At 39.5% G+C, this 16,552-nt stretch overlaps 2 protein-coding genes across 6 annotated transcripts; one reads left to right on the top strand and one right to left on the bottom strand.

Annotated features, from left to right (window-relative positions):
• Positions 1–1,542: 1,542 nt before the first annotated feature.
• On the bottom strand, positions 1,543–3,863 carry knstrn (kinetochore localized astrin (SPAG5) binding protein). Of its 2 annotated transcripts, XM_029425554.1 has the most exons (9): positions 3,793–3,863; positions 3,367–3,438; positions 3,142–3,262; positions 2,709–2,738; positions 2,525–2,624; positions 2,273–2,387; positions 2,133–2,194; positions 1,876–1,950; positions 1,543–1,774 (listed from the first exon to the last, which is right to left on the bottom strand). In XM_029425554.1, exons 2-9 carry the CDS (start codon positions 3,386–3,388, stop codon positions 1,646–1,648), a joined length of 654 nt encoding a protein of 217 aa, XP_029281414.1. In that variant the 5' UTR covers positions 3,389–3,438; positions 3,793–3,863; the 3' UTR covers positions 1,543–1,645. The 2 variants fall into 2 exon arrangements, with proteins under 2 accessions (XP_029281414.1, XP_029281415.1); XM_029425555.1 differs by lacking the exon at positions 3,793–3,863 and having other exon boundaries at positions 3,142–3,257.
• knl1 (kinetochore scaffold 1) lies at positions 2,557–16,200 on the top strand. Of its 4 annotated transcripts, XM_029425553.1 has the most exons (19): positions 8,884–8,972; positions 9,153–9,205; positions 9,743–11,688; positions 12,066–12,129; positions 12,224–12,282; positions 12,361–12,459; positions 12,541–12,656; positions 12,960–13,050; positions 13,228–13,344; positions 13,433–13,520; positions 13,681–13,743; positions 13,817–13,856; positions 13,941–14,045; positions 14,315–14,415; positions 14,760–14,825; positions 14,978–15,087; positions 15,277–15,398; positions 15,570–15,695; positions 15,880–16,200. In XM_029425553.1, the coding sequence occupies exons 3-19, from the start codon at positions 11,470–11,472 to the stop codon at positions 15,995–15,997; spliced, it is 1,704 nt and encodes a 567-aa protein (XP_029281413.1). In that variant the 5' UTR covers positions 8,884–8,972; positions 9,153–9,205; positions 9,743–11,469; the 3' UTR covers positions 15,998–16,200. The 4 variants fall into 4 exon arrangements, 1 of the variants encoding a protein (XP_029281413.1); XR_003831684.1 differs by lacking the exons at positions 12,066–12,129; positions 12,224–12,282; positions 12,361–12,459; ... (11 more) ...; positions 15,570–15,695; positions 15,880–16,200 and adding exons at positions 2,557–2,659; positions 4,975–5,008; positions 5,192–5,228; ... (8 more) ...; positions 7,417–8,014; positions 8,130–8,182 and having other exon boundaries at positions 8,512–8,972; positions 9,743–11,642; XR_003831685.1 differs by lacking the exons at positions 12,066–12,129; positions 12,224–12,282; positions 12,361–12,459; ... (11 more) ...; positions 15,570–15,695; positions 15,880–16,200 and adding exons at positions 4,083–4,239; positions 4,975–5,008; positions 5,192–5,228; ... (8 more) ...; positions 7,417–8,014; positions 8,130–8,182 and having other exon boundaries at positions 8,512–8,972; positions 9,743–11,642.
• The last annotated feature ends 352 nt before the right edge of the window (positions 16,201–16,552 follow it).

The raw sequence follows: 16,552 nt of genomic DNA, 5'->3' as shown, positions 1-16,552 counted from the left end.
CAACCACCTGACCCACAACAAATTGCAACAAAAGGTTTCTCAGTGGTTTTCATCCCTACTGGATATACTGATCAACAGAAAAAAAGTCTACCAGAATCAGACCTCCGGAAATGGGTTAAAACTGGGTCATTTCCAAGATGGCCGCCGCCGGGCTTCAAAATCACTAAAACAGCTATAACTTCTTCAATAATTGTGATAGAAACATAATTATTGGTTCTAGACCATTGTTTTAAGGGGTGTATGAATGATAATGTAGCTCCATGTCTGCAGGATGTGTTTACAGCTTGTTTCACTGCCTCCAGGTGCTAAAATCAAACAATGAATGTAAAACTAAAGCGGAAAAAAATGCAAAATACTTGGTCAATGCAAAAGAAACTGTTTGATGGTTGGTACAAAGCTAACGTGACGTCACAGAAGTTTCTTTGTTTCTGTGGTTTTTACAATATTAAGGCTTTATTCGACAAGTGCATTGAAACTTGAGGCTGAAGCAGCATATTTAATGGGAGTTAAAGCATGGATGTAAATAAAACCCACCTACATGCAGTGCTGGAGGAAGTATTCATATCCTTTAATCAAGTAAAAGTAATAATATCATACTGAATATAGTCTGTTACAAGTAAAAGTTCTGCTTTGAAAACGTTACCTAAAATAAATGTAAGTAACATCAGGAAAAGGTACTTAAAGTACTCAATGCTGAAAAATGTCCCTTGCAACTGTTATATTATATATTGTATCAATAACTTATTATTTCTCACGCATTCATGTTCACAATGCTTTGTCAAACCAATAGTACTTTGTTACATTCCACCATTGAGTGAGCCATGAGTGTAAAGTAGCGGTACAATAAAAATACATTTAATTCGCTCAACTTGTCTTTATGAGCGTCCATCTTTCTTTGCTCGACAGCTTTCTTCCTGTTCATCTACTATTACAACACGAGCCGCTCAGGACAGATAGTTGATGTCGTGAGTGATAATTCAAACTCAACCACCACCACCAGCAGCACTCTCCAAAACGACTTGGACGACTCGGCTAACCTGTACATCAATTTGTCCGATAAAAAGAAAGACGAACTCAAGAGTGATAAAGATGGAGAGCCCTGAAGCAAGACGCTAAAAGCAAGTGCTAAGAATAAACTGTCAAAAGTGTGCCGATGTACAATACTGTAAGATTCTTCCTGACACATTGAGTCATTGTATTGGAAAATGTCTTTAATACGACAGTTTTATCTTAGAATTTAATACCTTAAGGATAAGGGTGAGTCGTGCTGTTAGATTAATGAAGTCTAGACCTTTTTTTTTTTTTTAAATGCAAAAATTAATTGTAATAATAAGTTTGATTATTCAATGGAAAAACAAAAATATTTAAACCTACAACTTGACACAAGTATCAAGTTATTTTTATTTCATTGCAAGGACCCTCTGATCGTCAACCTATATAGAACAGATCGAAATATCTGTAGTTTTGGAATAAAACAGGACACTTGTAATTGTAAATGGGGTGATACCTAAAATATTAAGAGATATGAAGAGAGATGATGAACACAAGGAAATAACAATCCTTTATTCAGTTTCTGTCAACATTAAAACATACATTATACACTTTTTCTTAAAACTCACTTTAAGTTGGGAAAAGATTATTACGTTTACAACAAGAGACCTTCTGCTTCTCCAAGAGCTTGTTCCATTTCCGCAGCCTCCAGGGAAAAGTTCTCCCTTTCCTGCATCATATGTTCCCGTGCTTTAGTGAGTTCTGTCATCGTCGTTTGGATTTCCTGTAAGTGTGTAAAATGAGGAACATTTAAAATAAACACCAACTTTTCCTTAAGTCTACTGCGACAAATAGCAAAGTTCAACACAAAGGAGTTTGACTCGCCTCTAGTTGAGCACGTTGCTGGGATGCAGTGTCTCCGAACACTTTTAATTCATTCAGCAGGTCTGCGGAGACGATCTGAAATGGAGACAATGACATTTGTGTTTACTAGATGGCACTGCTGATGATAACCAACCCTTTATGTGTAGGATGCAAGTATAGCGTCAATTTAAGTTCATTTAAAAACAGGTAAAATTGTGTGAGTTTTTGGCATATAACAAGTGCATTTGTACGAGTTTGATGAAATAAAATATACGTACCATAACTTCTTTTCTTTGATCTTCATTTTGTCGCGTAGCTTCCCCAACCCTTTCTCCTAAAACTAAGAATCAAAGAGATGTTTTATTTTCTATCAAGCAAAACTGAAATGAAGAAAAACACATGGCGGATACATATTCACCTGGGTCTATACTGGCTGTGACGAGGAGGATGTGACAGTCCTTCAGGTTTTTCTGTACCTCTACATTCTCCTTTTCAAGGTCACTGCACTGCAGCTCCAACTCAGCTACTCTTTGCTGCAATATAACAAGGAAAGAAATGCTGTACAATTGAAGACAGGTGAAATTCTCCAGTCAGTTGGACTATAAAAACAAGCACTTAGTTAAGTTATGTTACACTCCTACAAGTACGTCGTTAAAATTGCTTCCTGCACCTGTGTATCCGTGAGGTTTTTCTGCAGCTCCTCATTTGTAGCCATCAGATGCTGATTTTGCTCCTTGAGCTCCGTCTGTTGCCCATACCTGGTGGAGACCCTACGGACAGGTGCAGCGTAAAGTTGTGGAAAAAGGTTGGCGCTCACTACGCGTTCAGGATATGCAATATAATGTATGACTTACCCTTTGTGAACTTTGTGAGCAACGATTTTCCTGGAAGACAAAAGTGAAAAAAAAGAGAAGCAATTAAACAGCTGAGAAGCAAACATATGGAGCCTGGAAGGTATCAAGGGTTTCTGATGCTTTACATCAAATGATGACAAGGACAAACAAAAATTATCTGCCACTCGTGCGTCAACGTTTCTCTGGATGGAGCACTCGCTCATCCCCAAGACTTCAAAGTTTTGATTTGTAACTCCCCGACGGCAGTGTTTTCCCCACAAACTCTACCTGTGGCAGAGGAGTTGGGTGGACTTACTTGTTTAGTTCATCTTTATCAGCCTGTTTGAGTGCCATGCAGCCTAGGTGGATTTGTTAGGGGTCTATCCCACAGTTTAACACATGTTTGTAAGTCGTGACATGTGCAGTTTTTACGTTTTTATCAGCAATTTCTTACCTTGGCACGTTTTCTTTTTGATATTTAAGGATACCATCTGATTTTTGGCCAGCATTTACATTTGCTGTGTCTCTGGATTCAAACTTTTGACCAGCTTTCTTCATTTCTGCAGGTAACTGCACTGGAAAAACATAACATTGTTAATCAGACAACAGCTTTGTTTGACTTAAAATACACATCAATATAATCACAAACAAATGTACAAAAACAGCTAATTCTGCTCACCTCTTGGAATTTTTGAAGACATTAATTTATCTGATTAATACGATGCCAGCAGTGACAAAGGCACCTTTATGAAGAAAACAATCTGATTAAGTATAATTTAGTAATTCCTGGAAATCTATACTGAACAAGCTGTTTAACTACGTTTCATTATTATGTTCTGCTTGTGTGTATTCTAAAGATTCAACAACTGTATCATGGATTATCATAGTAAACTTTATATGTGGATTACCAGGACCTATATGATCGCTCTTACGCCGAACATAAAAATTGACATATTTTGAATGAAGTTTGGTGCGATTTCCTAATACGACTTCGATGCAGGACTTAAACAAATACACATTAAGCGTCTAGTTAGCTCAGTTTAGGTGCTAGTTAGGAGTTCAACATAATTTAAACATAGTAAAATAACAGAACAACAACGCCTACCTACGTTAAATATGAGCTTTGTCAACAGTCAAAGAGCCGCACAAATTTATAACGTCCCGCCCTCTATGATCAATTCCGGTTTGATTACGTTATTTCCTGTATGAAGTAAACTACTTTTTCTGGTCGTCAGAAGGTTTGTATTGTCTTCATTAATTTGAGCTAAGTGTTATATTTATTATTTGTAAGTAAATTGTACAGCACTTACCGAAATAAGCAGAGAAATCAGGAAAGTACACGAAACCGAAATAAATAGTTCACTCTGCGCATGCGCGGAGGCGGTTAAATTTAAAACTGAAGACGTTAGGCGTCGACGCTCATTGACGTTAGCTGCAGCTCGAGCCAGCTAAAGATAAGCGACATGAAACCGATTTTAAATTAGTTAAAAAGTAATAACACAACCGTATCCGTGATAAAAAACACAAGGAATTAACTCATAACAACTACAAGGTATGCGCTCTAATGTTTTTTGTTAATTTATTGTTCTTGTTCACATTGTGAATGGCAGACGAACACGGACGTTAGCGCTAACTAACCTAGTAACGTTAGCGTTACACTCAAATCAATGTGTTTATCGTTGCTAGCGAGCTAACTATTCATCCGTTTGTTTTCTTTAATGGAATAAGAGAAATGCGAACTCTTTAGCCTAAATATTTTTCGGAAAAGGTGTTCCATATCAAGGAAATCCATATCCACCTAACGTCACATACTTGCTATTACGCTTAAAAATGACGTTTTTTGAATGGAGTTTGGTGGACTTGGTGTAAGTAGTGTTCACATGTCACACAAAGGTGAAATCCATATCCAACAAAAGTTGCTCTTATTATATGATCAGTTATTGTGCAAATAAAGATTATTGTGCAGCGAATGATGCATAATCTTGATTAAGTTAAACTCTGACTATACAGAAATGCAATGCATCGTATATTTTCACAGTCAGAGGTCATTTAATAGTGTCACACTTTATAATTTAGTGTATCATGTTTGTGTTAATCTGACACCACGCTTGACCTACCTGCTGCCAAAAAAATATATCTTTCGTTGTGAATGTAATGCTCTAGCTAAAGATGAAGAAAAGTCAGGCACATGTTGCATTTATGTCACTCAAAAGGTCATGTCTTATCATCTTAAATTGGATCATATACTGCAGAAGCTGTGAGTTACTGTATCTTCATTTCTTCACAGTTGAAATGGAGCCTCTGGATCCTGCCAAGAATGAGTGAGTGAAAATGATGTTATTGTGTCTTATATGCTTTGTGCCTGAACCTCAAAGCAACAAACTACACATTACCTAAAGGCCATCTTTAGATCTGACTTGTGATGATGACTGTAATTACATTGTATATGATAATTATAACTACACACCTGTGCTCAGTACTGTGCTTCATGTTTTGTGTCACAGTGAAGGCGGTGGATTCTCTAAGCAGCGCATTTCTTCGGTCAGTACTACAAATATATTTATGGACAAAGTATATATACATTTACGTGAACAAATCATTTTCCTGAACCATAACATCTGCCATTTCTCATTTGTAGATTTTAAAAGCACCACGGAGATCAATCAGATTCCCTGACCCACAGCAACAGGAAAATGTGGTAACTGGATTACTTGATTTTAAAATGTTACCTGGAGTGTTTATATGTAAAATTGGGGATTTTTTGTTGTAATTAAAGCTACGCTCTTACTATAATATATCTTTTTATATCAATTCTCACTCTAACAAGGATACAATTGGCTGGTAATATCTTTGTTTATGGTTTTATGTTTTACTTTATATATTATCTTTATTTCACTAAGGTGGAGTGTGGCAACCAGGGGAAAAGAGGAATTCAAGAAGAGTCAGTTTTGCCCCTGCCAACGATGTTCTCCTGTTTTCAAAGTGAGACACAATAAGAAAAGTCAGGCTTAATTTTCCACAAGGACATTTTAAGCTAATCAGTATTTTATCTTTTACAGGGATGTAAAAAATGATTGTCCTGTCCGGAGTCCTTTACAAGACTTGCCAACAACAACAAGTAAGTAATGTAGTCAGTGTGAGTCTGTCATTTTAATTTATTTATTATTATTTTGAGCATCCATTTAATATTTGTCCTGTGTTATTCCACAGCAGCAGCCACACAGAATAGGTAAGGTGGCTCAATCTTTTTAAGCACCACATATTCTGCTGTGATGTTTAGATGGTGATCTTTGATTTTACAGGTTCACCAAACTAATTGGAATGTTTTGTATTACTAACAGAAATGTGTTTTCTTTCATAAGGGTCCAGGTGGCAGTCACTGATGATGGGATTCAACAAATTATGGGTAAACTTTTCAACTTCAAACAACTATTACCACATGAAATCATCACATTATCTGTCACAGTGTGAGATGACGCTTACTAAAGTCAAGTCTTCACATTTAGGGATGGAAACCCTGCTGAATGCTCCTCTACATGCTTCTCAACAAAGGGATAAGGTGAGCCTGAAGTCACTGTGTTGCGATTATATGTATTATATTATGATCATGAGAGGTTTAAATGCAAAGCTTGATATTTAGTGACCGTCATTGACATAAAGCTACTTATCTTCACCAGGTCAACTTCGATACTGTGGGTGACTTAGGGGAGAAAACGGTGATGTTCTCTGATGATGCATTCATGGACATGACCCACAGTCACACTATAAACATTGCCAGTGATGCAGAACTCCAAAGCTATGTCGCTTTACCCACGAGAGGAGACAGAACCGTGATGTTCACTGAGAATGATGCATCCATGGATATGACCCTCAGTGTTCCAGTATCACTACCCATGAGTAGAAACATGGATTCGAGTGTAGAGAAGAAAAACATATCTTCATCAGTGCCATCGTTGGATCCTGGATTTGAAAACTTCTTTGCAAGTCTTTCTAAACCAAGGGGCGCAAATCCTGCGATCCCCAGAATGACGTCTGCTGCTGGCGCATCCTCTGAAGAAACAAACGGCTCCGTGGGCCAGATAAAAACCCAAGGCGCTGATGTGGACAAAGAAAATCAGGCTCCAACTTCAGTTTCAGCTGTGATGAGGAAGTCACTAAATGCATCCAGGAAGATTGGTGAATTATCTTACGGAAGTGCCCTCTGTCCGGAAGATGATTTGAGCATGGATATGACTGAAGCTCAGACAGGCCGCATTATAGGACTCACTGATGATCACTTTCAGTTTCTCTTTCCCACACAAGACATGTACTCTCACCGTGACAACAGAGTGCCGCAGACAGCAGAGAAGACCAAACCGCAGATCAGTAAAACATCGACATCATTCAACCCTAAAGGTATTGCATTTCTTATCAGCTAACTAACTGATTAATGGACTAAATGTTCCAACACTAATGTATTACTCGTGTGTGTTTTGGGCATGCTGGTATTAGACAGTTTTATTAACATCGTATTACATTTCAATTTCCAAATTTAGATGTGACATCTTGGACGAATCCTTCTCGGCATGCTTCTCATCAAAGCCTCAAGGTGAGTTTTAAAATGTTAAGTCTGAAAACAATCCTTCATGCTGTACTGACATTAACTGAAAGGTATGATAGTTATAGGTTTTAGAGTAGCATAGTTTTCAGGGTGTTGTTTTAAAGCTCTTTAATATCTTTTCTTCTTCAGGTCAACCTTGATGCACAAGATGAAGGCAGAGAGAAAACAATAATGTCCACTGCAGGTGATGAGTTTATGGATATGACTCGGAGTCACACCGTTCGCATTGCCAGTGGTTCATTAGCTCTTCCGAACCAAAACGTGGACATTTTTCACCCTCGTGGGAAAATGGACGACGCTTCATCTCTGCAGGAGCGAAACCCGCCTGGCTCGTCAGCTAATTGTTTGGATCTAGGATTAAAAAACTTCCTTTCAAGTCTCTATAAAGCAGGCACCCCCAGTGGTAATCCTTCTACTGCAGCATCCTCTGAGGAAACTGTCAACACAAACCGCTCCCTGTCGCAGCTTGAAAGTAATGTTGGTAAAGAAAATCGGTCAACAAGGAGCTTTGGAGAATCTTTTAATGGAGGCACAATCTGTCCTGAAAATGATGTGAGCATGGATATGACTGAAGCTCAGACGGGCCGCATTGTAGGACTCACTGGCTCAGATGATCCTTTCCAGTTTCTCTTTCCCACACAAGACAAGTACCCCCACGGTGAAAGTCTGAGGACACAAGAGATCACTTCAGGACCGAAGAGCAGCGAAGTGCTGGGATCATCTCACCGTGCGTAATATTTTTTTTATATTGGTAAAGTGAATGATGATGTAAATTGAACTGTGGGGGGGGATTTGGGTTTGCTAATAGTGCTTTTCATTTAATCCCTATCTCCACATATTAGGTCTGGAACCCTCATTGAAGCCACTTTTGAAGACAAATGTACAAAGAAATCCGGTGAGCCAAAGATTCACTTACTTCCATTGTTCTACGCATGCACTTTTTTGCAGAGTGAATTAATATACAGCTTTGTAAGTACATTTTCAGAGCTGCAGTCGGTCTGTACTGTGTTGTTGCATATTGATTCACTTGAAATAAACACATTTGTAAAGTTGTCACAGTAATTTCATTATTTTTTTAAATGGTAGTGTCATTTTTTATTTATGGTGGCTCTAAAATCCTAAAATGTTTTAGATATGATTAATTTGTTATACCAATTTAAAAGCTCAAATCAAGATTGTGGTTTTCTTACTTTCTAACTTACTTATATTTATTTTCATCCACAGGTCAAATTTGACACCGAAGACGACTACAGAGAGAAAACAGTGAGGTTTTCTGCAGATGACGCCTGTATGGATGTAACACGAAGTCACACTGTAAATATTTCAGCTGATTTACAACGGCAATCGCTCCAAAATGTGGCCTTTTTACCTGCATGTGGAGAGAAGACCGTGAGGTTCACTGCAAACGATGCAGCGATGGATATGACCCAGAGCCTCACTGTGAACATTTCCAGTAATTTAGCATCGGATTCAGTTCCTGTGAAGAAACAAGAAGGTGTGAGATGTGGTCCGCCTACAAACAGATCCTTCATCAGCACGCAGTTTGGATCCAAGGTTTAATGATGATCCTCTTCAGCGTCCTTTCCCACCCCATGACATGGACCCAGAAATGGGCAGTGTGAAGAAAGCGGAGATGACTTCACAACTACAGCGCCATGAAGCACCGGGATCATCTAACCGTAAAGGTATAAAAACACAAAACCCTCCAAATGTTTTCACCGCGACAAACAACATGTAATGTAATGATCGATGTAAGAAACTCACTGAGCTGCTTCAATTCAGTTTAAATATTGGAATTGGGGGCAGATAGCTGTTTTTCTTTATGTTTGAATCGCTTCATACTTTTTTCCCATCCCCACATTTAGGTATGGATCCCTCATCGACTGCTTCTTTAAAGACGAAGGTGCAAAAACATCAGGTGAGCTTAAACCTTTGTGTATTTGATCTTTTACACATTTGTTTTCCGAATAAATCGCTATGCGTACGCTTGCTCCAAATACTACCAGTTTAAATTAACATTAAAGCGGCACTAATCGATATTGTTTGTCTTAATAGATGATGTAACTATGTGTACTGTGACAGGGGCGGCTCATAGTGACAAACCCAAATATTGTCCCATACCTGCTGGATGTGTAAACAGGTGTCTTTAAATACTGTATTTGTCCAAACATTTCTGTGACTTTCACAAACGGCATGTTGTACGAACTAGTTATTTTCACCCATAACCAGACCCTACGTGGTGTTGATTCACCTCCTAATCTCCGAAATAACACATTTGTTTAGGTATAAAGAACCACAGTGATTATACTAGCTTCTTTGCTTTAGAAAGGGGAAGCAGACTTTTTTATGGATGGTGGCACTGCGACGGAGAACGGTTTTAATTATGAAATGATAATGTCAACTCGGTGTTACTATCAATAAAAGTTGACACATGTTCTATGACCGTCTCCCTCAGATCAAGTTTGATGCTGAAGACGACTGCAGAGAGAAAACAGTGAGGTTCACTGCTGACGATGCAGCTATGGATGTGACAAGGAGTCACACTGTAAACATTGCCACTGACTTACCACCACAGTCTTACCACAATGTGGGAATGTTACCTGCATACGGAGAGAAAACCATGAGGTTCACTGCAACTGATGCAGCTATGGATGTGACAAGGAAGTCACACTGTAAGCATTGCCACTGACTTAGAACTGCAATCAAACCAAAATCTGGACTTTTTACCTGCTTGCGGAGAGAAAACGGTGAGGTTCACTGCTGACGATGCAGCTATGGAAGTGACAAGAAGTCACACTGTAAACATTGCCACTGACTTACGACCACAGTCTTACCACAATGTGGGAATGTTACCTGCTTACGGAGAGAAAACCATGAGGTTCACTGCAACTGATGCAGCTATGGATGTGACAAGGAGTCACACTGTAAACATTGCCACTGATTTACCACTGCAGTCACACCAAAGTCTGGACTTTTTACCTCCTTTCGTAGAGAAAACGGTGAGGTTCACTGCTGACGATGCAGCTATGGAAGTGACGAGAAGTCACACTGTAAAAATTGCCAGCAATTCAGTATCAGATTCACTTCTTCCACACCGAGATTCTAACATTTTATCCACCCATGAAAGCACCGATTTTCCTTTATCTGCGAAGAAGACACATCGTCCCTGTAGAAACCGATCTTCATCCTCACAAGCTTTGGATCTCGGATTTAAATACTCCCTGTCTAGGATGAGTGGCCCCTGGGCTAATCCTCTGATCACCAGAGCAGTGGCTGCGGCTGCACCGTCCCCTCAAGAAACTGTAGACACAAATTGTTTCCTGGACCAACTTAATACACAGAAGCCGGATGTGGATACTGAAAAAGAGGCTCCAGGTTTTGTTTCAGCTGTCATGGAGAAGCCAGTAAACAAAAGCATGGCAGCAGGTCCAGAGGACGATGTAAGCATAGATATGACTGAAGTTCAAACGGGTCACATTTTGGGACAAGCGTATACAGATGAGCCACCTCAGTGCCCTTCTTCTGCACAGGACACCGAGGTCACTTCCAAACAGAGCAATGAAGCACTGGGATCATCCAACCCCGACCAAATCACAAACTTTCCCGATTCTCTTGACTCAAATGAAACTGACAACTGGAAGGAACCTGAACCAAGAAATCAAACTGGTGCTTTATCACAGAAGGTGGAGAGCTCACCCAGTGCTGTTGATGATGCCGCGCCCTCATTGAAGTCTAGACGAATTAGTTTAGCCGATCTTCAGTCAAAAGTAAGGCGTTTGAGCCACATGGTGAAGACAGCTCCTGATACTGTTGCCACGGACGGCTGCACGGCACCTTTGCCTCGGCTGCAATGCGACATGGACAAAAACTCAAATGACCAAACCAACTCACTACCTGTAACAGAGCCTGAACGTGAAGAACATACACAAGCTCAATGTCTTATGCAAGAACAACCCCCCATTACTACGACTCCTTTCAACTTGAAGACGAAAGAACTTATGTCCAGACTCTCAATGGGAAGCTTTAAGGCAAAGCTCCCCCAAAGAAGCAAACCCAACGATCCCAAAGAGGGAGAGTTATGTGGGAGAACATACAAGGACAGTCAATGTTACTAATCAACTTGGCAACATCGCCGATGATTTGAGCGATATTTACGATGAAGAGCTTGGTAGCTATGAAGATATGTCAGAAACGGTTGACATAATGAGTCCTCAGAAAGCCACTGAAGAAGTGAGTGCTTCCCACGAGTTCATGGGAGAGCTTTCAGAGGACAATGTCTTTGACCAGGACGTTATAAGTGCTGTCCATGGAAAAAAGAGACCTTTGCCTGTAGATGAAAATAATCCGGAGGATGAGAAGAGACTGAAAACATCCACCGAGGCGGCCGCTGACGTTGAAACGGTATGTCAAATTAGAGTACTGTGCATTCTCAAATAGTATGATGGGGTGTGAATTTCTTATTTTCCATGACAAAGCTTTTAAGGCATACTTCACCCCCCGAAATGATCATCAATTACTCACCCAGAAAAAACTTTCTCTTTCAAATCATTTCTTACATGTCCTGATGGTGAACCAAGAAGTAAATAGGGTTCTGTTTACAAACTCTCACCCATACACACCTTATCTTCCGTATTATAATAGTACATCATATTTTAGTAAGAAGCCTCATTTTCTCCTGTTGATACTTCCTCCATGTTTACCTGCCGTCCTCATCATTTTTAAGAGACTGTATATTTCCACATCTGTGACTCTATTATTTCATACTCATGCTATTATAGAGCACAGATTACTCCACCAGCAGCCACACAGGCAGCACGAGGTGTGAAGCTACATTTGAATCAAGTAAGTTGATATGGATTCACACGTGCATCATTGAGATCCTTATTTCACCATGTTTTCATGTGTTTCAATCAATTATTATTTTTATTTTTTTCAGCTTACAAACAAAGCCTGTTTGAATCCCAGCTTGAGGACTACACCAATGATTTACAGAGAGTATGTTGTAGACATATTTTTGAAATATTTCTTTATATTTATTCTTTATATTTATTGTCTTCAATGTTTTGATTACAGAAGCTCGACGATGGCAACATCACAGTGTTGGAGTTCTTTAAACTCTTCAACATAGACTTTGTCATCCATAATCCTCGGCAAAGCATCCTTCCTCGCAAAGTAGGTTTATCTTCATTGATATTAAAAACAATATATAAAAAGCAAATGTGGTGACGGGACTTTTCCTTTTTGTTTTTGCAGCCTTTGTCAGACACAGATCACACACAGATGGATTTATTGAAAGACCGGCACATCAACCGTCCTAAACAGATGGTGTACGAGACAGACGTCCTGAACCTCACAGAAAAGGTGGAGGGGTATGTACGCTTAAGATTGTATAACACATTTATGGCTGAGATTCATACATGTATTAGTTTGTCACATTTAGCTCTTATAACCATGTGTTTCTTCTTTCCTGAGGGGTGTTCATGGCCCCCTTTAATCCCAAATGCCCTTGAAACCTTAGAAAGCTTCCCCCTAGGAGTTTGTTAAAAGCAGCATATCTTATTTTGTGGCAGAGATTTCAGAATAAAATTGGAAGTGGTACAGATAGATACTGTTATAACGAGTTAAACTAATGACTGAGGCTCAAACAAAAGCCTGTTTTGTCCCGTTCGCAGGTTGAAGGAGCGAATGCGGGACTTGGACAAACCACTGATGATTGTTAATCGATCTTTGTGGGAGGAAGTGAGACATCTTTCAGAGAAAGAGGTATTAAAGGAGAACTTCTCTTTGCTACCATGATGTCTTTGTTCATGTGACACCTGGACAATGTGAGAAGGATGTTTGTGAATTATCATTTGGATTAAGCTGATGCCCTTTGCTGCGTACGTAGATGTAGCACATGATCTTATTCCGGGCCCTCACTGCGTTTGTTTGATTTCACAGCTCAAATCTTGCGGCGCAAAACTAAAGGAGAGAAATAACCTCTTCAGGAAGTCGAGCAAAGTTCAGTCGCATGAAATGAAGGAGGTCTTGTACTCTAATCTTGTGCAGGCTAATCTGGTAAGAGACTTCACACAGAAATACTGAATTACAACATGAATGATCTTTTGAAAACATGGAAGTTCATTGACGTTTTCCTCTTTTTCAGGAGGAGCAGCAGAGGTTGAGAGGAACGATCGAGAAAGCAGATGAGATGATGAAGAGTTTGGATGACTGTATTCGTGAAATGGAAACGGGTATGGCCACTGTGGGAAAATGAGTGATGGCTGTCCACGTCACTCACCTTCTCTGTATGAATGGACACATAAATGAAGAAAGAGGCCGTGTTGGTGTAAATGTGCTGATGAAGGGAGAAGATGAGTCTGTAACACCTTCTCTGTTTGCACCCTCCTTTAGAACTGGCTGCAGTTGAAGAAGAAGGCTTTGAAACCAAATCAAGTCTGAGATCCCGTCAGGAAGGTAAATACTTCATTCGTTTTTTAATGCGCTTGAATTGAATGTTTTTTATTCATTTTGGGGTTTTTTTACACAGAAATGCAGAAAGTCACTGAGGCTTTGGCCGATAATGACCGGTGAGTTTAGAATGTTAATACATATATTTAGATTCTTTGAATATAGAAAGGTTACTTATTGTTTTTTCTTTGTTCTTGCCACAGACAAATATCCGAACTGGAGATGCAGAAGAAGCAGAATTCAAATAAACTGAACCGGCTGAAAGTGGAGACGAGGAAGCTTGAGAGCCACGTCACCATGCTGCATATGTCAGTTTCTGATTTTAATGGCTTTTCAGATCTTATGTCTTGCTATGAAAACACGCAGGACCTCATTTCTAAAAAGCTGCTTGTGCTGAACCTTGAACCACTTTAAACTATCTCAAAGTGTGTTTTCTCTGTTGCTCCCGACTGTCAGGAAATGAGGCCCATTAGTTTACTGTTGTCCGTAGTATTGACTATAAATGCACTTCCATAGTTATGTGTTTTTATGTTTTCTACACAAAGATGTTAAGTAGAAAACACGTTTCTTACCTCAGGGTGAATGAATGGAAGTTTGCAGAGAAGACAGACGACTACACCGTCTACACCTTCCTCCATGAGACCGTACATCTACAGCTGGCGTTTGAAAAATCCAAAGGTGAGTGTTCTTCAACATACTCCACAGACTGAATGAGTCGTTGGTTCTTTAACAGGAACGACAGCTTTCATACTGTTTCAACAAGAATTAGTTATTTTAGATGTGCAGGAAAATAAAAAGTGTGTAAGGGCAGAACATTTAACCCATGTTGCACTTTTAGCACTAAAACTATTGTTTACCACACAAACTATAAACAGAAATGTAGTCTGTCCACTGAAAGTTCATTTGCAGACTTGTAGTTTTGCAAAGACTGATTTGTGTTTTCATTTACAGCAAAGCCCGAGCTCTTCTTTCATGTGTTCTACTATTAATAACATTTTCCCTTTTTTATTTGTTATTTGAAGGAAATGATGCTGATGATCAGTCTGAGGGGAAAATATCACGCATCACATTCAAACTTCAACTCGATGGTGAGAAAAAAACAATACAAAAAGTAGCGTGTGTGTGTGTCTCCGAATACCTTGGATGTTGAATGAATATTACTTAAGTTTGATCTTGGGGGACGTTCTTGTTACTGGTAGTTTGTTTAAACAGGCGACTGTACATTTTGTTCTCTAACTAGACGAGAAGTCGAAGGGCCACGCCTGCCTCGTTCACAAACTGCTCTCTCAGTACATCGAGGGAGAAACCGACTGGGTGGAGAAGTATCCAACGAGCAGACATGTTCCAAAGGTACGTGTGAACTTTGTTTTGTTGATTTGAGAGAGGGGCACATGTGCAGCTGCATGTTGTACTTAAACGTATCGTGTTTATGGTCAGACTTGCTCTTTAATTCAGTAGACCTGTAGAATGTGTGCAAATAACGTTTTACACAGTCACTCTGAAACCTTCAACTGAGGTTGTTTTGTCTGTTATATGTAGCTGCTCCATGACGTTAGCCTGGTGGTGAGTCGCTGTCGTCTGCTGGGAGAGGAGCTGCGTCTGCTAGGAGCGTGGGGGAGTCTGAGGCTCGACATACTCAACATCAGCTGTGTGGACACTCGGTAAGAACTCTTTCCCACAAATCAATAGCTAGTGCTTGTAGTATTTAGCACACGTGGCTTCTTTAATTAAAACCGTATCACAAAAGATGTCAAATCTCATTTTGTATTTTCAAAACAAAACAAAGAATAAGCTACCTTTTTTATATATAATGTTTTTTCTTTTTCTTCTAGAGTGCACATTGTCTTCAGCAGTCTCAAGGCGTTTTCTAAGTTTGAGGTGATCTTCTCCGTCAGTTTGGTGGAGCACCTCTGTGTCCTTCAAGTGCAGAGCTTCAAAAACATGATCGGAAACGCAACGTAAGTTTGACTCAAATATACATTAAGTAGAAATGAGGTGAGGCGCTGCGTTCTTGACCTTTTGGGTGGAGGGAATTACAGTTTTAAAAGCACTTAAATAAAAATGTGTCTTAGGACGATGATAGTGGGGCTAAGACTATTTGTTTCCTTACAAACTAATATTTTATATTTCATGTATTTGCAGGATCCAACAGATTGAGGAGATTGTGGCGTCGTTCAGTCCGGCCAAGAACCTCCTGACGAAAATTGTCAAAAAGATTCACGAAGATCTGCTCTGTCGAGACCAGGGATTTAGATTCTAATCGTTTGTAATCAAACTCTTTTGTATAGTATAGACGTTGAAAAATGGAAGAAAGAAAAAATGTATATAGTGTACAGGTTCCCAGTCAGTTTTGTATTCCACTGTATGTTGTGTCCTCATAATGCTCCTGCACCTGTTCACAGTTTATATTTGTTAGGAATGCTTGGTGGCATTAAATGCTACACCAAGTTACAACATGGGCAACGTAAAACGGGATAACATGCGTGAAAACAGGAAATTAGTTTAAACTTTGACCAAAAATCACCAATATTTGCAATCACTAGCATTTAGGTGTCCAAACTAAAATTAATTGTCAGTTTTAGGTTAATGCTCATTTGTGTCGGCTATGTCATCAGCTTTGTCATTCGCTTAGTGAACAGTTTAAAAGATTAGACACAGTCGTCTTTCCCTGGAGTGCTGACAGTTCTGTGCAGTTTCCAGAGTTGCCTCCAGATGGTGAACACGGACCGAGCTCACATTACTTAGTTTTGCTTACAGCGTACAGTAAATGCGTCACATTCTGTTGGGTTCTGTTGTTGCGGTACTGAACAGAAGC

Source organism: Cottoperca gobio, chromosome 24, assembly GCF_900634415.1.
Source record: "Cottoperca gobio chromosome 24, fCotGob3.1, whole genome shotgun sequence".
NCBI classification, from domain to species: Eukaryota; Metazoa; Chordata; class Actinopteri; order Perciformes; family Bovichtidae; genus Cottoperca; species Cottoperca gobio.
This window is presented reverse-complemented; position numbering and strand designations above follow the sequence as displayed.